This window comes from Alligator mississippiensis, chromosome 4, assembly GCF_030867095.1.
Source record: "Alligator mississippiensis isolate rAllMis1 chromosome 4, rAllMis1, whole genome shotgun sequence".
Lineage (NCBI taxonomy): Eukaryota > Metazoa > Chordata > Crocodylia > Alligatoridae > Alligator > Alligator mississippiensis.
The window spans coordinates 71,885,511-71,912,557 of NC_081827.1; the positions used below are offsets into that span (position 1 = coordinate 71,885,511).

The 27,047-nt window shown below is 42.4% G+C and overlaps 1 protein-coding gene across 1 annotated transcript in view; it reads left to right on the forward strand.

Annotated features, from left to right (window-relative positions):
- Positions 1-27,047, forward strand: part of TPH2 (tryptophan hydroxylase 2) — a 71,509-nt gene that overhangs the window by 9,471 nt on the left and 34,991 nt on the right. Inside the window, exons 5-8 of the mRNA XM_006258467.3 lie at positions 1,356-1,423; positions 10,367-10,563; positions 12,659-12,794; positions 22,894-23,020. Coding sequence (XP_006258529.1) covers positions 1,356-1,423; positions 10,367-10,563; positions 12,659-12,794; positions 22,894-23,020 — 528 coding nt within the window. The remainder of the gene's footprint in view (positions 1-1,355; positions 1,424-10,366; positions 10,564-12,658; positions 12,795-22,893; positions 23,021-27,047) is intronic.

Below are 27,047 nucleotides of genomic sequence, written 5' to 3' on the forward strand. Positions count from 1 at the left end.
GGAGTCATGCTAACAAAACAAAATGAGGATGTGTTCTCCAAGTATCTGAATAGTGTTGTAAGGCCCCTGCTGCCCTGAATACTGCTTGAGAGTGGGACGTTTGAAGGTTTTCTAAAATACTTTTGTATTCTCCTCCACTCTACCCTCAACAGTTCAACACATACTTTTACATTTTTGCTGCTGCATGACACTCAGGCTTTTCTGGAAACCTATGCAAGTCTCATGGGCTAATAGTAATTTTCCATCTTTTTTTTTATTGTGCCTTTCAGTTGTGTTTGTTTCTGCACATGCACAGTGAAAGCTATTTTTTCTATCTATTCTACTGCGTAGTGGAGTGATAGGAGCTGCAATACCCTTTCTGGGATGCTATGAAATTAAATTAAGTTCACCTCAATGATTTCCTATTCTCTGTCTCCCAAGTGATGGCAATCTTGCCTTGATATTGAGTTTGCCTTCTAAATCTGAAAAGTAAAGTATATCAAAACGTTTTGTGTTTTGTTACAGTGTTTTGAGTAACTGAAAGTAGGGTAACTCCCTGTAGAGTATGTGTTAGAGGGCTCCGGTGTGCTTGACCTAGAAAGGGCAAGATTCTTTCACATCCTCAGTATAGCCTTCCCTCTCTAACTCATGTTGCAGCCATTCATGGGTTTAGCTCTGGAGGTGCTGGTGTAGTTCCCCAGTGTGTTGGCCAAGATGCCAATTGTCATAGTACCATCTTTGTAACAGGCTTTTTATGAATTGTGAGGCACTTTGATCTTCAAACCACAAAACAGGTGCTGACCATGAGTCAAGGTTTCTTATTTCTTACCTGCATGTGCCATTCCAGGCAAGTCAGGAAGATGGTGACTGGGTTGAAGTGGCAAGGGCACAGTTTCCTCTCATTAAGGTTTTAATTGCACAATAGTGTTTTTGACTTTTTCCTTAGAATAATGATAGGGATCCACCCCCCTTATTGGCTCTAAATGCATATGCCAAACCTGGAAATAGGTTGTGGAGATGTTGCAGCGTCACCCTGGGGGCCACACTCAATCTTGGCAGACACTAAGTTTTTGAGAACTGCTGCTGGTGATGACCTTTGGAGCATCTTTGCTGGTCTGGCTTTTCTGCATCTGCTATATGAAAAGGGACAGAGAGATGGGGCATGCTTGTAGCCATCCAGTTGGAGCACACTGCTGCTGTGATGCCCTTGGTGAGAAACTGACACTAGATTATTTTTCCCCACAATGAAAAACATGATGGTAATGATAGTATGATATAATTAAGCCCTAAATAAAAACTTTATTGATTTTTTTAAAATGTCTTAAACTAATTTTCTTTCCCCTTTTTCTAAATGAATGTCTCCTTCCTTTCTTAAGGGATTTAAGGACAATGTCTATCGACAGAGAAGAAAGTATTTTGTGGATGTTGCCATGAGTTATAAATAGTAAGTACTGGTATAATTATTTCCTGTGCCGCTGACTAGTTAGAATTCATGTTCCACTTAATTCTGTTAGGATGAAGTTTTGCAGTAGACAAAAGTGAGCCATTAAACTTTGACCATTTTAGTGTAGGCTATAAACGACAAACCTGAAGCAGAAGCTTGAAATCATATCATAATTGCAGTGTAATAACAGGCAAGTGTGGATTTTTGCAGCTAAGTGCTACACTTTCGCTGTGATGTTCATACTTTACACAAAGTAAGAAGCTATTTTTCAAAGTATTTACATACTGTATAATGTATTTCTGTGTTGCAGACATCCTTGGGTTAGAAACCTGGCCTTTTAACACCAAAACTTGTCTTTACTGCTTGAGCCAAAGAAGATTATCTTTTATAAGCAGAATGTTTATACATGTTCTGGAACATGCTGCATCACTAATGGTGAATGTATTATATGCTTTCTCTGCCCATTTCTGACAAAGCTCATTCCTATTACAAGAGTTCAAATCCTCTAATTCATTCAGCTTATGGGCTGCAAAAAACATGCAAATTATTGAGTGATAATTTAACTACACTGTAGTTCTAGGGAGACTCGTTGCTCAAAATGCTCCTTACAATGAGCAAGAGTCAACAGAGGTATCTTTTGGTGGTAGAAGTAGCTGATTCTATAACAGTGGCACGCAGTTGTTGGAGGAAAAAGTAAGAACTGAAGGAAAACCTGACATTGCACTTGTAACCAGTTAATGAGTCCTATATAGTCTGCTATAATTGGAGGAATCGGGCCTTGTGGGTGAACAGAGGAAATGAGAACATAAACCAAAGGTTGGGTGGGGCGGGGGGGAGTGTATGGGTATGAAACAGTATCCACAAATTCCTTTAAAAAACAGTAAGGTAAGATTCCAGAAACTCAATTGATCTGGTAATGAACTTAGAGAAAACTAATATGCAAATCAGTGAGGGCCACCTTTTCTGACAGATGTGCCACAACTAAGCCCTACACATTTCTGGAGTGCCCCATGGTTCCACTTTCCCTGTCTAATCTGCTGCTCTGCTTTCTGCTTCCTGCCCTTTTTGCTGCTGTTCTCCCTGCTCCCTCCTAGATCTGCTGCATGCCACGCACACAGGCTGCCCGTGCCATTTGTGGCACATGTGCTGTGAGGTTGCCACTCCTGATGTAAAAGTTATACTGCATTTTTACAGGTTAAAGTCCTAATAATCTGGGCAAAGGAAAAGTACCTCATGCTACTGTGAGCAGCCACATACATCAGAAGTATTTATAGTGCATATGAAAACTATACAACTGTGCATCTGAGACAGTCAGGCCCTTTATGACTTTTCCCTAGTAGGTGATAAGTAATAGGAGCATCTGTCGCTTAAAAAAATAAATAAATTATAGAACCACAGAATTTTGGTTCATGAAGAAATGTTTTTGTTGGCTTAGTCCTGCTCCTAATGGAGTTGATGAATGTCTGTCATGAACCTCAATGGAAAGAAGAATTGGGCTTAGCTGTATACATATACCTTTCATTCTGCATTGTAATAGATCACTGGATGTATTTAAATCAGCTGGTCCTGACGATCTCCACCCCAGAGTGCTGAGGGAATTAGCAGAGGTCATTGTGGGACCCCTGGCATGGCTTTATGAGCACTCGTGGTGCTCTGATGTGGTGCCAGAGGACTGGAAAAGGGCCAATGTGGTTCCCATTTTCAAAAAAGGGAGGAAGGAGGACCCAGGAAACTATAGGTCTTACCTCGATCCTGGGTATGCTTTTGAGAGAATTATCCTGGCACATGTCCACAAAGGGCCAGCAGGGGAGGTTATGCTTAGGGGTAACCAACCTGGGTTCATTAGAGGCAGGTCCTGTCAGACCAACCTGGTGGCCTTCTTTGACCAGGTCACAAAATCCTTAGATGCAGGGGTAGTAGTGGACATAGTCTTTCTAGACTTTAGGAAGGCCTTTGACACTGTCTCCCACCCCATTCTCATTAAAAAACTAGGGGACTGTGGTGTTGACACCTACGCAGTCAAATGGGTCACTTATTGGCTGGAGGGCCGCACACAGAGAGTGGTGGTGGACGAGTCATTTTGCACCTGGAGGGATGTGGGCAGTGGGGTCCCCCAGGACTCAGTCCTTGGACCCGCACTGTTCAACATCTTTACCAGTGACTTGGATGAGGAGGTAAAAAGCACCCTGTTCAAATTTGCTGATGACACTAAGATGTGGGGGGATGTGGGCATGCTAGAAGGGAGGAATAGGCTGCAATTGGACCTAGACAGGTTACAGAGGTGGGCGGATGAGAACAGGACAGCACTGACAAGTGCAAGGTGCTGCACCTAGGGAGGAAGAACCAGCAGCATACCTACAGGCTGGGGAACTCCCTTCTTGTCAGTGCAGAGACAGAAAAGGATCTTGGAGTCATTATTGATGCCAAAATGAACACGGGCCGGCAGTGTGGGGACGCGGTCAGGAAGGCCAACCACAGATGCATCTCAAGCAGGTCCAAGGAGGTGATCCTCCCACTCTATGCGGCACTGGTCAGGCTGCAGTTGGAGTACTGCATCCAGTTCTGGGTGCCACACTTCAGGAGGGATGTGGACAGCATTGAGAGGGTCCAGAGGAGGGCCACCCTCATGATCCGGGGGCAGCAGGGCAGGGCCTACGAGGAGAGGCTAAGGGACCTGAACCTGTTCAGCCTCCACAAGAGAAGGCTGAGGGGGGGATCTAGTGTCCTGTTACAAACTAGTCAGGGGGGACCAGCAGGCATTGGGAGAGTCCCTGTTCCCCCGAGCACTACCAGGAGTGACAAGAAATAATGGTAACAAGCTGGCAGCAGGTAGATTCAGACTAGACATCAGGAGTTGCTACTTCACAGTCAGGGCGGCTAGGATCTGGAACCAACTTCCAAGAGAAGTGGTGCTGGCTCCTACCCTGGGGTCTTTAAGAGGAGGCTAGATGAACACCTTGCTGGGGTTGTTTGACCCCAGTACTTTTTCCTGCTATGGCAGGGGGTCCGACTTGATGACCTGCTCAGGTCCCTTCCGACCCTACCTACTATGAAACTATTTTAAAATGTCGCATTTTCCTTTTCACTTGCTGTTTTTCCCTTTGTACATTTTGGTGGTGTTTCTACTCCTCATTCTCTAGTACTGAAGCTAATGAGACAATACTAGGCATAACCATAGATGTTTTTAGATCCTCAGACACTCAACATGTATCTTTTCTGTTCTGGATGTTGCTCAGTTAGCTTTTTGCAAATACTTTATTGTTGTGTCAACTTTGGGTAGGTGATATATTCAATAAGCAATTCCTCACCAACATGACATTTCTGAACAAATAAAATGCTTTGGATCTGTTAGAATTAAGTGTCTGTGATTAATATTTAGGTCACTAGCTAAGTTCCTGCTGGGATTCCCAAACTATGGTTCGGGATGGCTAGTCACATGATGCTGATGCTCTTTCTTATTTGTGGTGGTCACATCCAATTAAAAGAAGTCAATAATCCATGACCTGCTTTCATAATGTTTCTTTTCCATGGGGATATTGCCATAAGGGGAGAGTAGGCTGATCTATGCAGTCCTGAGTTGACTGGGTCAACAGAGCCAGTCTTTCAATTATTAGGATGTGTTGTGCACTATACGGGACTTTGAGCCCATGATCACCTGTGTAACACAGCTATTTTTATAATTGTCCTTGGCTCTGAGTCGGAGCACATTTGTGGATTAAGGATAAGATATTCAAAGGGGCTGAACAGTTGTTAGTACCCAAATCTCTTTGATTTTTTTTTTTTACTGGTTATTAATTCTAAGAGCATGTCAACACATGTAGGGGTGTGACTGTACACGTGCAGCAGCAAGTTTGTGCTGCTACTTTTTGCCACTGTGCAAACCCCTATTCATGTGCTTTGGTGCGGGGCAAAATGCCCCATTTCGGGGAAACTGCTGTTTCCCCATTCCTTCAGGTTCCTGGTAAGCTGAAGGAGCCAGGGAAGAACTAGAGGAGGAGAAACACTTGCACTGGCAGCCAGAGTGTCTCCTGGGAGGACCAAGCCTCTGTGTCTGCTGGTGCATGCTCCTGTGCCGTGTGCCGCACCGTTTTGGTTTTTGCTGGATTTTTTTTTTTTTTTGCAGTGTTTTTATTTTGCTACCAGGATTTCCTGATAGCAAATTTTGCCCCCATGCTGCAAATTTACAGCACAGGGCACATTTTAATGTGCCAGGTGTGCAGTTTGTAGTGCTACAAAGAGGTCTGTAATGCCACAAACTGCACGTGGCTGCATGTCTGGATCCAGCCTAAAGTGCTAATAGTTTTCCAGATTTACCGCTCAGTTTTCTAAAGGCTGAAGTGCTAACCTTTTTATTTTCTTTGGGAATAGGTAAGTTGGCTAGCAAGGTTCACCTTTACTATCAATATTCCTTTCTTGGATGTTGCTCAGCTTTTTCCTGCTTTTTCTACCCTGAAGATTGCAAAGTGCCTTTATCAGTCTTACTAACACACCTCTGAGTTAGTGGCTTTCTCAGGAGTTAATGGGATCTGTTCCTTCACATACAAATACTCTTTCTTAATTTTGTCTTTCCAGATCCAGGCAGTGTCTTGAATTCATTATCATCCCCAGGAGTTAGTAAATTTTCTGCACTATCTACAAATACCTGCTGGGTTGTAATTTTCTTGTCACACAGGTTTCTAAGTCAAACTAATTTCAATTACATTCAGATTTTATTAGTAATAGGCCTAAGTCCTGGCACTTATGGGAAGGCACATACTAATTCCAAATTCTTTATAATTTTATGCATCCTTTTATGGATTTTCATTTTTCTTGTTTGTGGTTTATATTTACTTTTGTTTAAAAAAATAACAGACCGACATGTTTCTTTTTTTTTCTGCATAGAAAGACCAACTTGGCAGAAAAAGAAAACACTTTAAAACAATCAATATATTTTTTATAGAAAATAATAACTGGACAGTAAGAAGGTGAGAGAGAAATTATATATTATGAATATAGAATTGATTTCTCTCCTCCTTGCTCTCTTTCATTATTGCTTATTCACATTTTTACATGACCTACTGAATGATCTAAAACTGTGGTCTGAACTAATTGTCTGGGCCTTCTTTCTGTGCTCAGTTCTTGGAGTTGTTATTGGTTGGAGTGTATTTGAAGTCAATGTTTGTGGGAAACAGATTATAATATTTCTCACCTATCTAGGTAGATTTCCAGGCCTTTGCAAGAGTGTGTTGCTGGGTAGTTCCCTGGCTTTGGAACAAACTCCTACTCCCAATTCTGTTCTTGGACATTTTCAGGATGCAGTGTACAGCATACCTTTTTCATTTATCCTTCTACTGATTGTGGTTGCAGGTTACTTGATACTGAATTAGTTTATCTTTATTAGTGTCTGTTTTAATTCTATAATGTTATCCATGGACCAAATGGATGAGGACAGGATAAATGTTGTAGTAATTCTCCCTTAATATTTCAGCAAGCCTATGGCCAAGCCCATTTGGCCATGACCTCATAATATCCTTGGCGCAGGCCTCAGCCACATATTTGCCAGCTGCTATATTGTTGCAAACGTATTTCTTTTTGGTTTTTTCCAGCTGTTGAATTTCTGGAGAAAACTAAGCAGTTTGTTTTTCTGGTTCTTTGGTCTTTTGTCACAACAATTTGAATACCAACAAAAACTCATCTTCAAGGAAGCACTCAGTGTGATCCTATGGGTTCAGGTGGCAAAGAGAATAAAGGAGGGCAGATTTTTGCCTAATGAGATCTTTGGAGGCTGAATAACCAAAATTCCTCAGGCACACTCACTCCAATCAATATAAGGTATCCTTGGAGCTCTGCCCAGTATCAGATCTTGCATCTCGTTACAGCTGTGTGGGAAAAGCTTTCCTGTCTCTCAAATATTTTGAACACCTCAAATTTCTTGCACTTTGCTTCAAAAGGAAGCTGACATCTTTCCAAACTTTTCACATGGAGAGACTCATAAAATAACTAATAGTCCTGTGGTTACTCACTTGGGATGTTGGAGAGCCACACTGAATTCTCTACATAACCTGAATCAGAATAATGACTTGAGTCTGATCTCCCATGTTCCTGGTGAGTACCATAGGCACCAGGCTCTCGTGATCTTGCACTACATTAATATTTAATCATTTATACCTGGTAGAACAACTTCAAAAGGAGAGATTCAGGGAGCCCTCTGAAGGCCACACCATAACTTGGTGTTTAAGACACTCACCTGGAAGTGAATCAAGCAATACAAAAATCAGGTAATGCAGGTACTTGTAACCAAGTACCTATATCCCAGGTGAATGCCCTAATCACTGAGGCAGTGGCTTTTCTTTCTTGGGTCTCTCCTTGTTTTTGACCAGATATTCCATCCTTTCTCTTTTCATTGAAACTGATGCTAAAAGCTTTTGGCTTCTAGTAACTGGTATTTTTCTGACAAGAAATATTATGTTGAAAAAAATTCCACCCTGTTCCACATCTAGGAAATCCTGTTCTCCTGCACATGTAGTCTTTGAGCAGCTCTCAACAAGAATGAGATCAAGGTACTGAAAAATGATTCCAGGACAGTTCAGACTTAGCTTCTCAATTTAAGATAGATAAATCTAAAAAAAAAATAAAATCTTAGCAATCAGTCAGAGGAGAGATCCTACTCTGAGAAGGGAAGTGAAAATTCAGCAGTATGACATTCAGGTTAGGTCTATGCTGTTTACAGCACAGCTTGTTGATTCATACTACATCTCCACACATGGGTGACTGGTGCCACCTTAGTCGGGGGGGGGGGGGGCACATGCCCCACCCCAGCGACCAGTCAGACACTGGGGGAGGCATCTCCACAAGGACAATCTCGCCAACCGGGGGGTGGGGGGGTGTCCTCTCATGGCTGATCACACTGACTGGAAAGCAACCACAGTGCTCCCAGAAGCAGCCATGACACTACATCCAGTGCTCCCACTCCCCAGCTGGTGCTCACAGGGATGGCACCGCTGCTCCCACCTGCCCCCTTGCCCATACCTAAGCGGGGAGCGTGGCCTGTCAGGGGGTGCACCAGTGCTCTCAAGGGGTGCACGTGCACCCCTGTGCACCACCTACGCACCACCGCTGTCTCCACATATCTGTTGCAAGCAGCATATGGACCTCAAAAGTCTGAGGTGAGAGTTGCTGGAGTGGATGAGTTCAGTGAGATGGAACTATTCCTAGCTATGGAATATGGAAATGGGGTGGAATAGGCCTTCTCAGACCGGGCTGCACAGACCTTCCAGGTGAAGAAGTTGGTTTCATGATGGTGTGGAAAGAGGATGAACAGCTTGCTTGGACAGGAGGTCCCCTCTGGTAAGGAATTCTAGGACAGTGGGTGCATCTATAGGCATGGCTAATCATAGAATTGAAGGACCAGAAGGGACCTGAAGATCATTGAGTTCAGTCCTCTGCCATGGGCAAGAAGTTATTGAGCTTAAACAAGGTCAACAAGGTGCTTATCTAGCCTCATCTTGAACACCTCCAAGGATGATGACTGCACCAGCTCTGCTGGAAGTGTGTTCCAGATTCTGGTAATCCTTATGGAAAAAAAAGGTTTTTTTTCTTATGTCCAGCCTAAATTTTCCCTCTATTAGCTTATACCCATTGGTCCCCATCCTCTCTTGGGGTGCCTTCCTGAAGAGTTGCTCCCCTAGATCTTGATGCTGACTGCTAATATACTTGTAGATGACTTTGGAGTTTATTGCTCTAGAATTTATTGCTCCCGGGCACACTGTTTGAATATGTTCCCAGGACCACAGCACATGGAGCAGGGTCAGAGTAGCCCTGGCTGGCATGAGGCCCTGGGGGTCAGCCTGCCAGCCCAGGGCTGCTCCCGCACCCCAGCTCAATGTGCTATGGAGGGGCTGGTTGGGGCATGAGAGTGCTTCAGTGTAGGGCTAGCCGGCAGGCAGCCTGTACACTGAAGCATCCTCATTCCCCAGCCAGCTGGGGCAGCATCTACTTGTGCTCTGCTGCTGAGTAAAAAAACTCCACAGCAGGATGGTACTTATATTTAAATGGATAATTAATTTATTACACAGTAAACATCTCATGTAGGCGTGCCCAGTGAGACTTAATTCAGAACCAACTCGATTATTCAGAACAGTAATTATTTTATAAAATACCCAGATGAACATATCTCTTATTTTTGGCCCTCTGTGCACCTTTTTAGAGATACAAAAAAGTTCACTTTAGAAAAACCCTGGATATCAAAGATATAATAAAAGACTGTAAGAAGCCCTTATATGATCTGGTTTGGTAGCATTTGGTCTTCTCTGTAATGGGGAAGGTGCGGGTGATGCGGATCAAAAAAAATAGACTGAGTTCTAATGCTTTGGGAATGAGCTTCATTCCTTCTACAGGATATTCCTGATAGCATGCTTATGAACCTGAGGACTTAAAATATGTCTGCATGTTAAGGTGGGAATAATGAGCACTAAACTAAAGAGATTTTTAGCTGGGGGGGGGGGTGTCTGTACTTCTAGATATCACATCTGTTTTGTAAAATGAATGATTCAACAATGTTATATAAATAAATAATATTTTATATATACAAGAATATATAGATAGCCGGGTTACTTTATTAATAATGCAGACATGTTATTATTCACACAACCAAGTGGAAAGTGATAAATGCTCTTACATTCTGAAATACACAGCTTATATAGTCTTGATGCCATAAAATAATTATCATTAATACTCTTGAAGAAAAAATAGTTCTGGAAGCATACCAGTAAAAGTTGTATTGCACTTTGATAGAAGGTTTATTATCAGTTTTTATTATAGATTTAGATAGGAATATAAATGCACATAGTGATTTGTAAATAAATCCAATGACAAATGGAAATGTCTGCTCTGAAGAATTTACTAGATAAAATTTATCCAGAAACTGTCTTTAAGAATATTTCTTTTTTTGTTTTGTTTTTGTAGTGGTCAGCCTATTCCCAGGGTGGAGTACACATCTGAAGAAATTAAAACTTGGGGAGTTGTGTTCAGGGAACTCACTAAACTCTATCCCACTCATGCTTGCCGTGAATATTTAAAAAATTTCCCTTTACTCACCAAGTACTGTGGTTATAGAGAAGATAATGTGCCTCAGCTGGAAGATGTTTCTATTTTTCTTAAAGGTAAGGTTCCTGTTTGGTTCTTTTACAGCTATGGTATTATGAGAACATTGTTTCCTCTTAACACCTGAATGAAAGCACATTGAATGGAACAATACCCATTAATGTCGATAGCATTTAGATCAGGCAAATCAAATTAACCTCTCCTGGAAATGTTTTCCATGGGAGAAAAATTGCTGGAGTTAATTAGTTGTTTGAATCCTCACGTATAAAGTTAAGAGGAATGATTTGGTACCACACCTGAATGAGTCTGCCATCCACATGCTGAAGGAAAGGTATCCTGGAATGGAGTGAGGTTTTGTAGTATGATAGGGAGTGGCGAGCACAGCCAGCCACTCCACTGTAATGATCTCAGTATGGGAACACCGTGCTTTTCCTGTAGCTCCTCTAAGAGCGGGAGAAGAAGAAAATGTTGAGACAATATTGTTTAAAGACAGCTTCAGGCTTAGTGATCTCTGATCTTTATGTTCAGTTTTTGCCTCTATTAAGCATGAGGCCTTCTTAAAAACCTTATGAAGAATCAAGCATGTATTTACAAAGGCTGAACACAAGACGGCTGTAAGCGCACTTTGTCAAAGTGAAATAGTAACCGGAGAGAGAAATATGCAAACCAACCACCTACCTCGGTTTTATTTGGAGCATGACCCCTGGCTCGTCGTTCATCATGTTGCTTCTGTCCATGCAAAAGGTTACTAATAGTTGAAATGCACGTAACCAGGTTTGTTTGCATATTCTCAAATGATCTTTTGCAGTATTTCCATACAATTTTGACGTTCCTGTTTTGGAGTTTCAGACCCATCTTATGTACACTTCCCAAGACCCCAGTCATCCAGTGAGCTCCAGGTGGATGGAACTCAATAGGACTCTACAGGTGTAAAGGGGATCTCCCTGATGTTCAGCAAAGGATCAGTGCCTATATGATTATCTGATTTTGAAAAAGCCCATCACAATACTTCGCATGTCCTTGTCTGTTGGGTTAGGAGCAGCCAGTCATTGCATTTTCTCTTAATGTTCGTTCTCCTCAAAAGTCCCTTGAGATTTTCTGGTACATTAGCTTCTTGTGCTCTCTTGTCAAATCCTAGGAGCCCAAATTAGAATGTCACAAGAACATTAAGAAAAGGAATTTTTTTTGGTGCTTCAATTCCCAACAGGGGAAAACATTAAGAAAGTTGTCCTCAGTGTATAATGGAGAGTTTTAACTACAAGAAATGTGTTTGGTATGAAAGATTAACTTATCTTATTCCCTTTTGCTCTGCTTCATCCTCACTTCTAGGTTATGATCACCTGCATTCAGCAATCATTAGCTTATTCTGAATTGGTCATACCTTTCTAAGTTGCTCATATATTGTAGTCTTGGTCTCTGAGGAATGATGCAAAGGTATTGGGATTCTTTTCTAACTAGAAGTTTAAAAAGGACGATAACAACAAAGAAGTCTGAATGGCTTCATAAATATGTCTTCAGACCAAAGAATGGAAGCTAAACGTGGAACTTTTTCCTGTAAACACCTTGGAAACAGCAACTAATAAGGAAAGAGAAAATGTAGTAAAGAACTGTCCTTTTCAAAGTTACTGCGCGTTTGAAATGACTCCCCACTGGGACTGATCTGACAAGGGGATGCTTTGTTAAATGCATAAACGAGCCTCTGTATTTTAATCCCACTGCATGTATATTAAAAAATTCACAGGATAGCTTTTTTATATGTGAAAATAATCACACATTTATTTTAGGTCCAGTAAAGGTGATGTGCATCATCTTTCATAGAACTCAGCTTGTGTGTCGGACTCTTTTATCTTGTCCTTGTTTGGTATTGTAGATAAAAACAGATACTTCATGATGTTTTCGCACACTGTAACCTTGACTACTTTTCTAGTAGATTTTTAATTGAACTGTGAATTATTTCAAGCTGCTTTTATTAAGAGTATTTTAGCAGGGCAAAATACTTATCTATGCCCAGTGGACACAAATAGCATGCAGTGATCCTCAGTCCATATTTTTAGTACTTGTTTTTGGTAGAATCAACAACTATAAAGCCGTACATGCCCTAAAGGACTGACAGTGAAATACAATGTGGCCTTTTCATTATCTTCTCTACTACAGAAAGGTCTGGCTTTGCAGTGAGACCAGTTGCTGGATACCTGTCTCCCCGAGATTTTTTAGCAGGATTAGCCTACAGAGTTTTTCACTGTACTCAGTATATACGACATGGCTCAGATCCTCTCTACACACCTGAACCGTAAGTTCCCCACTCGTTCTATTCCTTCAATATACACAACAATTGCAACTTTAAAAATGAAGGCAATTATGATGTTTGGGTCCTTTTAAGAATCAGTTTCGTTACCCAGGATCCATTGGCGTATCCTTGCACAAAGGGTTAAATCCTGACTCCACTACTGTTAATTGGTAAAACTGTTATTGATTTAAGTGGGGCTAGAATTTCACCCGGTAGCCTTTATTATAGATTTGTGTAGAATCCAAAAATTTGACACGCATCATTTTTTAACACTGCTAAGAAAAAGCATTGTCCAAACTTTTTGTCAATGGAAGATCCAGTTTTCAATTGTACAGTTCTTTTCATAATAAGTGTTTTTGGGGGCAAAATATTTTCTTTGGTTAGCATTTGGAATATTTAGGGGGTAAACACTGATATATGAAATATTTTAATTGGAGTATGTCACTATGGCACCTCTCAGGAGTCATATCCCCATTATTTTCATTGAGTTAGGCCCCACAACCACATTTCTTTTTTACCATACAATACAGCCATGAGAAGCCCAGGAGGAACTGTCCCCTCAGTGAGAGAGGAGATTGCATTATGGGATACATAGTCTGACGAGAGGCTTGGACCATGGAGGAGAGTGGGAACATGACGAGCTGAAAATGTGATCGACATGAGGCAGCATGTCAGCATTTCCAAACTGAAATATTCTGGGATTAAACATTTCTAGTTTTGATTCCTTGATGAAAAGTCAACAGTTTTGGGGGAAGGAGTGGGGTGGGAACCAACACTCCAGCTGGTTCTAGGTATTCTGTGTTGTGCTCTGTGCAGTTTGCAATATAACAGGGCCTGCCAGGCATTTTTCACACTGGATAGTCTATTAAGGGTTCTACTGATTTCATAAACCACAAAAGCTTCAACAGCAGACTAGTCAAGAGATGACTAGAATGAACTGCTAGATTTGGTCTTATTTCTGCTATTTTGGTATAATTTTTTAAATCAAAACTTGCAGAGATGGTTTTATATATCTGTCTGTGATCTTTGAAACCATGCAGGACAGAACCACCGATGGCATAAGAAAACCTTTTAGGATGTTAATCTAATAACTGACCAACATCATTTTCATTTTGGTTAGATGCTATATATAAAAATATATTGTTATGGCAGATTTCTAGAAGGACTTTTTCTTCATATGCAAGCAGTGTGAACTGTTGGAAGAAATGCTGCAGTATTAGTCTGGCAATATATTTTCTTTTTGAGAAAGCTGTGTCAGACATCAAAGTCGCTTATTCTCTGCTTTCAGCTCAGTAGTTGGAGTCAGTTCTTGAGCCAGCATTGCTGCAAATGCTTTGTTTGAGGCTCTTGAAAGATGATTTTGCCTGACCATAGTTTGACCACTTCTCTTCCAAAACAAGTATATATGGTGTAAATATGAGCAATATTAGAAAAAATACAGACTGATTTCCCCCTTTGTGAGAAGCCAGGCTGCTGGGTTCCAGCATCTGCTAACAGTCAGCAGAGAAGTAATAATGGCTATGAAGTTAATAATGGTAACAAAATATAGGAGCATTATGTTATATAAAACAAGAAAATGTATGTTGTGTGCAATCCCAGTAAGTGCAAAGGTCCCGATCTATCATGCCCTTCAGTCAGCCACATAACTAAGGAGGTGGGGGGTGGAGAGGGAGTGAGCAGGGCACCAGTTTAGGGAGGAGTGCAAAATTGCACAGCTATGCCTCTGCCTTCAGCATGTACGTACCTTGGATTATCAGTTGTCCCTTTGGCATCTATGTTTCTAGTCTCTTTGTCTTTAGTTTGATACTGTTGATACTCAGAACTGTGCACTAGATCACCAGAATTATGTCATAGTATGCAATAACTTAAATTCTACTGATAAACTATGCATTCATGGTGTCATGAGAGTCACTATGATAACTCTAGGGAAATTAGAATTACTACTTTTGTTTCTATACTGGGCTGAACTTAATTGGAAATCCTGGTTATTGTCTTTACAGCTCCCAGAGTTAGAGTTATATGAATTATATAGATAGCCATGTGGAAAAAAACCCCTGCTGGGTTAATTTTAAAAAAGAACCTTATTCTTTTTGTGCAGACCTAGCTTTTCTCAAATCATGCATAAGAAACAATGTGGGGGCTAATTACAGAGAATATGTAGCAAACATTTTGATTTTCATAAGATTTTGCATGTAGTGGATATTATCAACGACATCATTAAAACCAGTGGTGGAACTCCTATTGACTTCATTGGGGGCAGGACTTCCCCCTTAATATTTGCCTCATTGCAGTGCTCCCGTAACTACAGTAGTCTGGTATCTCCTATATGATATATGAAAGCATAATAAGGTTTGCTGCAGCTGCCTTGTGCTGTGAATGTTGTATTTCAGTGCTATAAACCTGATGAAAAGGCTTCCATTGACTTCAATGGGCTTTGGATCAGACTTTACAACCGTACTATAGAGCTAGATATAAATTAGAGAATTCACATGACTTGATGTCTATCACCACTGTATGCATTTTAAAGTATGCTCATTCCGTTTCATTCTGTTTCTACTACATTCAGAGAATTACATGTATTTCCTCTCCTGACTAATTTACTCCTAGAAAAATCCTTTACTGTGAAAATTGTATTACTAAAATCTTATTTTCTCTGAGTGGTGCCTGTGAATAAATTAAAGCCACTTAATTATTTTCTGAATACAAGAAAACAAAAGAATCAAGCTGGTCATTAGGGAGAGTTATACTATTTCGACTATCTATAAAGGACCAGACTTCTGGGAGGGCTATGAGACTAATATGACAATTCCAAATACTGGGACATGATTCTGATAGCAAGGTATTTTTCTTTCAAGTGATCTTCCTATTCCCGCATGTACAAAAATTGGTGTTTGTAGGCTGGAGATCATGGAACAATACGAAAAACAGACAGATAAAAGCTACCTTTTTCCCTACCTCTCGCTGCTAATTTAGTAATATTAATATAATTAGATTGTGTCTGCCCTTGGAAAGGGGTGGAAGATCTGTAAACTGACTCTGCCTTGACCTGTAGCCCTACTAGGGTTGGTAACCATCTATCCTTGCATTCTCTGAGGCTGCCTATCCTCTGCCATAAGGATGTGTGACTGCAGCACGAGTAGAAGGCAAGGTAGAGATGCACCTTATAGACTAACTAAATTAGAGCTGTATAAGCTTGTATGAGCCTGAGCTCCCTTCATCAGATACTGTGAAAGGACAAGCACAGAGCAGTCTACCAATAGGAAGAGTGATTTGAATTCAAAAGAGAAGGGTAGTTGGCCATATCATGAAGGAGACAGCTTTGTTTTCTACCTTATAGACCAGGGACAGGCAATTATTTGGGCTGGAAGGTCACTTAAGGAGTTTTGGTGAGCTCTTTAGGGCTGGGGGGTGGGAGGCATGAAAGGTGTGCTGACACAGCTTTGGCACCCTGCCACAGTTGTTTACGCAGGGGAGGGAGGGGGCAGCAGGGAGATGCCAAGTTAACCTATTCAGCCCCAGGCCCATCTGCCCCACACCCCCTGGAACCGCTGCCCACAGAACCAGTGCTCATCACTGGGACGTGCAGGGAGCAGATCGCAGTTCTGCCTTGGGTCCTGGTACTATCTTGTGGTCTTTCTTTTTGCCATACTATACAACTCAACAGTGTGCAGCTATATGGAGACCTTGATGCTTTTTTCTACTGTGTAAAAGAAAGGACATATATCCAAGACAAGGAGCCTTGCAATTATCAACCCACCACAGACCATGCCCATACACAGCACAAGAAGAACAGCTTTTGGACTCCACCTGAGGACTGCAGCCCCACTTTGGACATATATATACATTATTTTTGCCTTTGTCCCCACTCTGTGATTACTCAAGAAAACCAACAAGGCTTACATCACAACCTCAGTCCTGAGAAATGGAGAATCAGTCTCAGCCTTAATAACAACTCTGATATTATCATACAACAGCGCCACTGTTCTCATGCACAGAACAATGGACTTACAGGAAGACAAGAGACAACTTTCCAAACAGGAGTTTTACAAACTCCTGACAGAATCCCATGGCACAATACCAGGAGGAATTAAACAATGTCTTAATGACACCGCTTCTGGAAATACAGGAGAAAATTAATGCTTCCACCTCCCAGGAACCAAGACCAAGCAACCCAGCATGCCCATCTGGCATTGGCACCACCATGGGGGAAGTTTCTGACTAGGGTGACTCTGTCCTGTTCCCATATGCCTCTGAAGCTGCAGGCTATTTAAAAGACACCACAGATTTCTTAAAGAAATGGCTTCATTGACAAGCTTCCAGCAAACACCGTATTAGCTACCATGAATTTCCCATCTCCATACACCCCACATCCCCCATGAGGGTGTACTGCAAGCCATCCAAATATTATCCCCAATGAAGACACTACTTCTTTTTCCATCACATTTTCCTTCTGTGTCCTCACACACAAGTATTTTGGATTTGGGGACTTCCAAATATCATTGCCATGGACACACACATGGCTCCACAATATGGCAATATATTTATGACAGATCTTGCAGTCCATCTCTGAGTGGCCTTCAGTTCATTCAGACCTTGAGACATTACACACTCGGCATGTCATTGCCATGGATTGGTGCTCTGTGTACAGTACGACACTGCACACCCTTTGAATCTTGGCACTTCAGGGGCAGGACAGTACAGAATAGCCCTAGCACTTCATTAAGCCTCATTGTGTTTACACTGGGGGTTATTACAGATGTTTACGCTGCTGTGCTGCAGCTCAATTAATCTATTGTAGTTTAGCAAAATGTCAGCTTGGCCCCAGGACACCAGTGACAGGCTGGTGTATCACATCTTCAGCATGACTTGGAAGTTCCTTGGAGCCTCAGTGGGGTGGCACCTCAGGAAGATTATAGAGACTTGATGCCTTCATGAAGACATGGTTCTTTGGCATCTTGTGATGGACTTAGCTCAGCCTAGACTCTGGGACATGATGCTTCAGCGGATGGCTGTATCAAGTATATGGATTTGAATCTACGCATCCTTAAAAATCAGGTTTCTCAGCTGCTGAGGGGTGGCTAGGAGATTAACCTATTAATCTTTTTCTTGGAGAAGGGTTGTGGTGGGATATTGTCTGCCTTGATTGCTCAGTGCTGTCTCTTGGACATTGTGCTTTGGAGATTCTTGTTGGGCATTAGCCCCTCTGGCTGCTTATCACCCCCATCAGGTTTTCTTCTGGGTCTAAATGAAGTAAGGGCAGACATTACATACCCATGCCCCCCCTACTGTTAGCTTGTACATACTGCAGCTATTATCTGGAAAATGCATTGGTCAGACTTTGTTGCTTTTGCTATGCTGGTCTGAAGTACTCAAATGCTATGTATGCTGGACAGACTTACTATTTCAGGCAGTAACGCCCTCAAACATTCTGTGCTGCTGTGCATGAACTGTCTCATAAACCAGAAAATTCATAGAATCAGGGGGCTGGAAGGGACCTCAAAGGCCATTTAGCCCCCACTTTGCACAGATGCACAATCTGCTGTTGCTAAACCATGGAAGATAGATGCCTATCCAGGCTCTTATTGAAAACTTCCCTAAGCAGCTTGTTAGTGTGCTCTAGTTGTAACAATTAGGAAACTTTCCTGAGATTTGATCTATATCTGCTTTGCTGTAAATTAAACCTAATGCTCCTCATCTTGCCTTTTGTGCCAAGGGAGAACAATTTTTCTCTTCCTTTGTATCTGAAAACCACAATCCTAGTCTCTCTTTTTTTCAAGTCAGCCTCCTAAGTACTTATAATAGATGACAGGAGACTTTCTTGCACCTGATACTGGGTTAATAAAGAAGGATTATTCAATTTGGATAGTTATTCATTCAAACAAAGCAATTATCTCTTAGGTTTGAACTTAGGGGAAGGAAGGGGTGGAAATGAAGCTATGGCTTACTTTTGCAAGGCTGGTCAGAATATTGACTGACAAAGGAGGTTGGAGGTCATACTCATAACAAATTTGTCTCTTTGTCTATTAGGTGCAGTAGGGGAGGGGGCGCAAGGGGTTAAGAAAGAGACTCCACATTCCAGAGAAGCCACTTGGAAGAGGAGAGAGAGGAACAGTAGGTCATGGTTTTTTAATAGAGGGCCCCTTTTTAATTGAGGGAGAAACGGTAGAAGAAGAAAACTAGCCACAGAAAAAAGAAACCTAATGATTCAGAGGAGAAGCTATGTAAAGGAGGGGGCTAAGGGAGAACCTGGAGTCCTTGGAAGTCTCTGATTTGAGCCTAAAGTACACTTTGAGGTTACTGAAGCAGGAATATGCATACAGTTATTCTTTGTCTTCTTTAGTCTGCAGCTTTGTGTTTAATGTACTCACTGATGTGAACAACAGTTGTCTTTCACTATTGAGCACCCCAGGGCACACAGTCCTACGGGACAAGGCCTGCTTAGAATTCTGAGTTGTTTTAAGGTCTTTGGTCCTCCCAGGAGGGAGGCCTGGGCCAGCTGGGCTGCAAAGGTATCACTTCCATAAAAGCATAACTGTCATAGAATCCTAGAGTCATAGAAAATTAGGGTTAGAAGGGACGTCAGGAGGTCATCCAACTCTGCCCCCTCTCAAAGCAGGACCATCCTCAACTATATCATCCCAGCCAAGACTTTGTCTACCCGGGTCTTAAAAACCTCCAAGGATGGAGATTCCGCAGCTCCTTTGGGTAACCTGTTTCAGTGCTTTACTATCCTCCTCATGAGAAAGTTTGTCCTAATATCAAACTTCCCTTGCTGTAAGTTGAGGCCATTGCTTCTTGTTCTGTCATCTGCCACCACTGAGAACAGTCTAGCTCCATCCTCTTTGGAGCCCCCATTCAGGTAGCTGAAAATTGCTATTAAATCCATTTTTTTTCTCCAGACTAAACAAGCCCAGTTCCCTCAACCTCTCCTCATAAATCATGTTCTCCAGCCCCCTAACTATTTTTGTTGCTCTCTACTGGACTCTTTCCAACTTGTCCACATTCTTTCTGTGGGGGGGGGGGGGGCAAAATGGGACACAGTGCTCCAGATGTGGCCTCACCAGTGCCAAATAAAGGGGAAGAATCATTTCCCTCCATTTGCTGGCAGGCAGCACTTCTAGTAATCTGATACCAGGCAGCACTTCTAGTAATGCAGCTCAGTATGCTGTTAGCCTTCTTTACAACACAGGCACCTCTTGGCACATATTCAGCTTATTGTCCACTGTAACCTCCAGGGCCTTTTCTGCAGAGTAACTGCTTAGTCCCCAGCCTGTATGGGTGCACTGGATTGTTCTATCCCTAATCCATGCCCACAAACCATGATAGAGAGGCCAAAGAAAAAGGATATTGCTGTAGAAGGGAATTTATGGATGTAGCTTAGTGGGACTAAAACTCAACTTACTGAATGGGCAGTTTGATCAGGGCCTTGACAACCTCATTTTAAATTAGGATACTGATCTAATATTTCACTGGTTTTGGCCAGTTGTAGCTATTAAGTTACTATCTGGTTGCTGAGTATAGACCAAGTGTGTCCAAGTTCTCTACACAGTTGACCTCCAGACATGCTAAAGGATGGAAATCAACTTGCGTCACAATCAGGGTGCTGGGACATTGAGTTCATACTCATTTCCCCAGTGTCTGGTTTGTTCTATAGAAATCACTGTATTGCTAAGAGGAAAGGAATATTTTAAAGCAACATCCCCTACACAACTTTCCTGCAGAAGAAGAATTTGGATATCATTCCCTTGGCAGGGAGATCTCGCTGGTCTGTGGACAGGTTTTGGAAGAAGCAATAAGTGATGGCTCAGACTATGGAAGTTGTTTGATGTTAAGGGTACAAAAAGATTCATAATACCCACGGTGCATAGCCATATTGTTATTGCAAAACGTATGCAAATAAAATGTGAGAAAAATCAATATATTCTTTTGTATAAATATTTTACCATATATATTTGTAGTATTATATACAACAGCCTGCGATGATTGATTGTCATATTATGAAAGAACAGTAGTGAGTGAGCCAAAGTCAATGTAACTTCACCAACTAAGATTATGGTGTTGTATCTGAGGATGTCAGGGATAATAATAGGGATATGTTTCTAACCCCCTGAAAATACAGCTGGGTTTCATGAGCTTTTGAGGGGAGAGTGACAAAAATTTCAACAATTTTCATGAAAACTGGGAGTATGATTTACCGAAGGGCAGTTGACACACATTTCTTTGTGAAGAGTAGTAAGAATAAGAGACTTTAAATTATATGAAGGGTTTTTTGTGATTTAGCTGAGTTCTGTCATTTAGAACAAAAATATTTTATACAAGACAAATGGGATGATTTCTGATGGAAATAAAAAAAACTTGATGTTTTCTCACTTCCTTTAAAACATTTCTTTACAGCTCAAATAAAAAAGAAATGTCTTTGAAGGAGACAAAAGCAAAGGAAATGTCAGATTAGATTTTAAGATGAATTTTACTATCAAGTCCATTATTTTTTTGAAGAAAATATAATAAACATTTTCAGAATTGTTCAAGAGCTTTTTTAGATGCTGTATGTGCACTCTCTATAACTTATATTTGCACTTTGTGATAACTAATAATGCATTTCCAGTTGTGGACTGAAAAAAAATCATGATCAGTAAGTGACCAGGCCCTTTTGAAACAGATCAGAATCTCCCCTTGGCTAAACTCTGCCTGATGCATGATCAGACTGGGGTAGAAAAGTAACCATAAACTCTATCGCTGTACTTCACAAGGTAGACCAGCCTGGAGCCATTTCAGCAGTTGGAACAAAATTCCTTCCCTCTTTTTGGAAGGTGGAATAGGAAGAACTGATATGGAATTTCTAGACTTTGCTGTCGATTCTCTAGGATGGGGGAGTTCTCAAGAACCAATAAACATAGGGTTGTCAGCTTTGTATCACTTTGGTCCCACAGCACCCTGGGGTACCACAAGATCCTCTTAAGGGTGTTGTGGTGTCCAGCCTCTATGTAAGGAGGTTAGTTCTCCCTCACTGTCTGGCACCTCATACCCATCCCAGCTACTCTAGCAGTGCCTGTGACTGCTTTGCTGGGGACTGCCACTACTGCTGCCATCCCCTGCCATACAGCCTCTGTGCTGGCTTCTCCTAACCCCTGCTCTGAGCAATACATTGTATTCTACTGCAGAAGGACAGGTAGACATCATCAGGGTTGGCAGAGGGGGTGGTGAAGACAGATGGCTCTAGTTCCTGGCATATGAGACCTAGAGCTTTGACAGTGGGGACTGCCCTTTCCCTTTTGGCTACTAGCTGGAGGCAGGGAGAAGGTAACTGGTGTGGAGAGAACAGATCATGTGGAGAAAGGTCCTGTCTCCACTGCCTTCACCTGACAGTAGTTAGTTCAGTGGTTCTCAAACATTTGCCTCAAAACACCCCTCCATAACTTTTCTGAATTTAGACTCAAATGCTAAGATTCTCAACTGGGGTAATGCTAAATTCAGAAAAGTTATGGAGGGGTACCTCAAAGATAAAAAAGTTGAGAATGCTCTAGTGGCATAAAGCAGTCAGTAAGTTTGGCCCCTTATCAGTGATATCCTGCATTTTAGCGTAGCTTCTTTATTCTTGTACATGTAATCATTTGGGCCCATCAAGATGACTTATACTGAAACTGGGCAACTTTACCGCTGTGTACTTCAACCCTAAACAACAGCATGCAAGGCTGTAGTGCTGAATCCGAGGGAGTTGAGGGGTTTTATTTTTGTAGAACCTGATTCACCTGGTGAGGTGTGTGCAAACGAGTTTGATTTCTTTTCCTTGGGACGTTCCTTTGTACTCTTTCAAAAGGACAGCAAGGCTCTGACCTACAGAGTCAACTTGGTAGCAGTGATCAAGTTGAGGGGCAGACAGGGATATTTAAGACAATCTATTTAAAATGCATGCATTTAGTCTTGATCAAATATATATATTTATATGGGTTGACACATTTGAATGTATGTATATTGTTAATTAGTAAGAATATTAATTCAGTAGCATTGTATAAAATGACTTTTATTAGAGTTTTTAAATGATGTAATAGCTAGTGCTATTTCTAGGTATGTAACGTTCACTTCTCATTTCTATTCCTGTCAGAGATACGTGCCATGAACTCCTGGGGCATGTGCCTTTACTTGCTGATCCCAAGTTTGCCCAGTTTTCACAAGAGATAGGACTAGCCTCACTTGGAGCATCTGATGACGATGTTCAGAAACTAGCAACTGTGAGTCAATAATCTTTTCAATGCACATTTTCTCTGACTCTAGAGTTCCTCCTTTGTTAAAACCTTGCAGGATATTGTATAAACACTTCTAAAATGCATTCTTCAGTTTGCAGATGACTGTGCTGTAACAGTTGCATGACCTTATTCTGGTCTTATTGAAGCATCTTTGGAGGCTTTTCTACTGTGTTTAAAGGGAACAGAATCAAGCATTACACACTTAACCCTTGGATACTCTGTAAGACGCTCACAACTCTGTGTTGTACCATCCTATCTCAAAGTTTGGTTATGGTTGATTATTCAGTTTAAGGATGCAGGAAACAAAACAATTGAGAATTACTTCCTTTGTGTGTGTTTTCAGTTCCAAGTTCTTTTAAACATGAGCTGTGTATATATGTAGAGGCTGGCATGGCTCATAGCATCACCACTGTCTGTTTATTTCTGTTCTGTTTTGAAGGTGCTCAGTGTGGTATACTGTATGATAGACCAATTAATTTTTTATATCATAGCTGACACTCCCAGTTGGGTAGGAACAGATACAGCATCTGAAGTAGTTCAGATTACAGTTCCACTTTAAAAAATGCAGTGTTTCAGCTGTGGACTAACTTATAGTCTTTGCAATGCGTCCTCCAGCTGGGGTGCTTCAAAATCACCTCCAGTGTATGCAGTGGTGAACTGTACAGCATGGAGGTGGGGGGTAGGGGAAACTCAGTGCAGGTCTATACCCTCTGATCTCCCAGGGGCTGCTCCCTCACTTCTAAGCTGGGGGGAAGGGGGGAACTAATGCCCGTGGGTGCTCTCCTGTCTGCCTCCACTGTCTTGAAGTGCCCCCAGCTCTCCCTGATGGAACCAGAAGACCACATGCCTTTTATCCCCCTGCTGGAGAGCAGAGTCAGAGAGGATAGGAGACAATGCCACTTCCCAGTTGGGAGCAGAGGGAAGAGAGGAACACTGTGGGATACTGGAGGTCCCAGAGCTCCCCTATCACACTCCAAAGAGCAAACATGTAAGAGGAAGTGCTATATTCTGAAGCATTTCTTAATAGTACCTGCTTCCTTCAGGGTTAGTTTTAGAGCACTTCAAAAGGTGTGTACATCTATTCAGCTCGCCCTTTGAAGCGCTTCAAAGGCATTTGAAATGCTTCAAATATTATGTCTGTCTCCAACTTTAGAATGTGTAATAGCTAGATGATTTGATACGTTTAAAAAACCTCAATGTTAAAGACAATATCATAGAAAATTAGGCCTGGAAAAAACCTCAGGAGGCTGTCTAGTTCAACTGCTTGCTGTACACCAGCCCTGAACCTGCCAGACAAATGTTTGTCTAATCTGCACTTAAAAACTTCTGAGAGTGGAGATTTCACAACCTTATTTCAATGTTTAACCACTCTCAGAGTTTATAATTTAAAAATCCTGGCATGATTGGACTAGGGTTATCATACATCCAGGCTTTCCCATATGTGTCCTCTTTTTTGGATACCTGTGCTGTGTCCAGGCGGGTTTTTAAAATAACAGCAAATGTCCAGATTTTCTGCTCTCCCTGGCTGGCTGCTTCAAGCTGGGAGCAGTGGGCAAGGTGATTGGCTGCTGGGGGTCACGTGCTCCCCACACAGGCTCCGACAAGCCAGGTACAGAGAGAGAGAGAGAGAGAGAAGGCTCACTTGGGCAGCAGTGCTGGGGGGGCAGGGGTATGGGGGACAGGAGGTGTGACTGTGATGGTCTGCAGGGCACTGGCAGTGCTAGGGGTCTGGGGGTTGGGAGTGAGGGGCACGGGCAGGGCTGGGAGGGGGGGGCAGAGACTGCAGGTTGGGAGTGAGGGGCAGCACCAGCACTGGGAGAGGGGCAGGGGGCTGTGGATCAGGAGTGGGGGCACGGAGGACAGGACAGGTGATTGTGGGTTGGGTGTGCACAGCACTGGCAGTGCCAGGGGGCTGTGGGTTGGGAGTGAGGGGCACCAGCAATGGGTGGGAGGCAGGGTACTTCTGTTTGGGAGTCAGGGCCCCTAGGAGGGTTAGGGTCGGTGGGTCTGGAGTGAGGGGCAGCAGCAGGGCTTGGGGGTGTGTAGCTTGTCTGTGAGGGGCAACAGAATGGGCAGGGGCAGGGCACTGGCATGTCACTGCTCCCCTGCCACCATCATATTCCCTCTGCCCTCTCCCCCCACCCCAGTGATAGGTATCCTCTTTGTTGGACCTAGAAATAAGGTAAACCTATTGGACCTGTAGGAGGAGTTAAGCAAAATATAGTTGCCCACATTAGAATTTAGTCAGGACATTGGGGTTACCACACTCACTTATCATTTTAAGGGTCACACATGATCAACATTACCAAGTTTAATTCTTTTTCAAAATGTGACTCACTGAACAGCAAAGTATGTCTTGACAATTGAGTCAGTACTGGTGCTACTGAATAACAAGTTCCACATTCTCATTACTTTCATTTTTTTCCTGGTAGCCTCCCATCAAAGGAAACACCTCTCTTGTACCCTTTTCCCCGCAATCTCTACAGACACACTCCAAATAAAGGTAGAATCAGCAGGGTGGTAGAAAGTGTGGGCAAATTTTATTCTGGGACAGAAACGTTCCTCTGAGTTTCCCGATGTGTGTTACCTTCTCCACCTGATGAGATTGTTTCTGTTTTGAGCAGCCTATTGTCCTGTTCTGTACATATACAGCCCTTGCAATGTCCACGCCCCAGTAGGGAGTGCTTTAAAATTACCACACTCTATAGCAATTAAAAAAAATAACTCAGAGTACAGACAGAAGTGCAGCCCCCCGCTGTAACGGAGAATGATTTGCAGGAAGCGTTCCGAGTCACAAGGACACCCCCTGACCAAATAGAGGTTCACTGTTGGTTCCAGGGGAGAGGGGAACCTAGCTGCTGGATGCCAGACTGCAGCTGGTTTCCCTTGGCAATGGCCCCTTCTTCCTCCCAGCCTGTCCCTGTTTTCAGAATGGGAGGGGGGAAAGGAGCAGAGGGAGCTCATTGTAGGGGTTCCCAAGCCAGTGCTGGAGGGTGGGGTTGGTGAACTGGAGTCCCCCCACCCCCACCTTGGAGGGGCTCCAGTACACCCTCCCCACTCTCCAGCGGGGGCTGAAAAAACCCCAGACTGAACTCCTTCCACTCCCTTTCTCCCCTCGTATTCTGAAACCAGAGGCTGGCAGCAGGGAGCCACAAATTACAGAAGATGCTCTGCTTGAAACATCTTCATTTGAACCTGAGCAGCCACCTTTGAAGCAGTCTACTGCCATGCACTCATCCTGGGTCGCAGTTATTAGACCACTATCTGTGACCAGATCAGGTGAAAATTGTCACATTTGTCTGTCTCCTCATTGTTTTATTTTTTAAACATACTTATGGCGATAAGTTGGCTGCACTTATACCAACTTAACATGCTACTGGCATTTATCAGACAAACAAACTATCATCTGGAAGCAGGGCATGAATCTATTTGGCATGCAAGAGGATCTAAAATGCTAAAAACCAAGCTGATTTTCATGCATTCTGAATATTCCTACTGACTCCTTGTTAGACACTAACTTCCATACCAATAGTACTTATACTATAGGAAGTACCAAACCCATGTGGGCTTTGCCAGTGATATCCTGGAACTCTTCCCCTGATCTTGCAGGAACTGGAGGACAAAGCGTCAGCCCAGATGGAAAGAGATTGAATAGCAATTCCTGACAGCTGAGTATATCAATCTTTTCTCCTGGCTTCAGCAGTGAAGGGGAGAAAATATCTTAGATCTGGCACAATTCGTTCTGAAGTTAATCACATCATAATATTTTTGTAAGAGGTCTCTGAAAAGGGAGTGAATTATTCCTGTTTGAACTGAGGCTATTGACAGATAAAACTGCAAACCGCTTTAAACGGGTAGAAGCTGGCACTGAAGAGCATGGGTCAGCTGTAAGTATTAGGTCCCTGTAGTCTTATAGCAATACAAATGAGCTAAACTGCTGTAATTTTAACCCTGCAACAGGATTAAGGCAGGGGTGCAGGATTAAGGCTGCACTGGTTTTGTTAGACTTGTA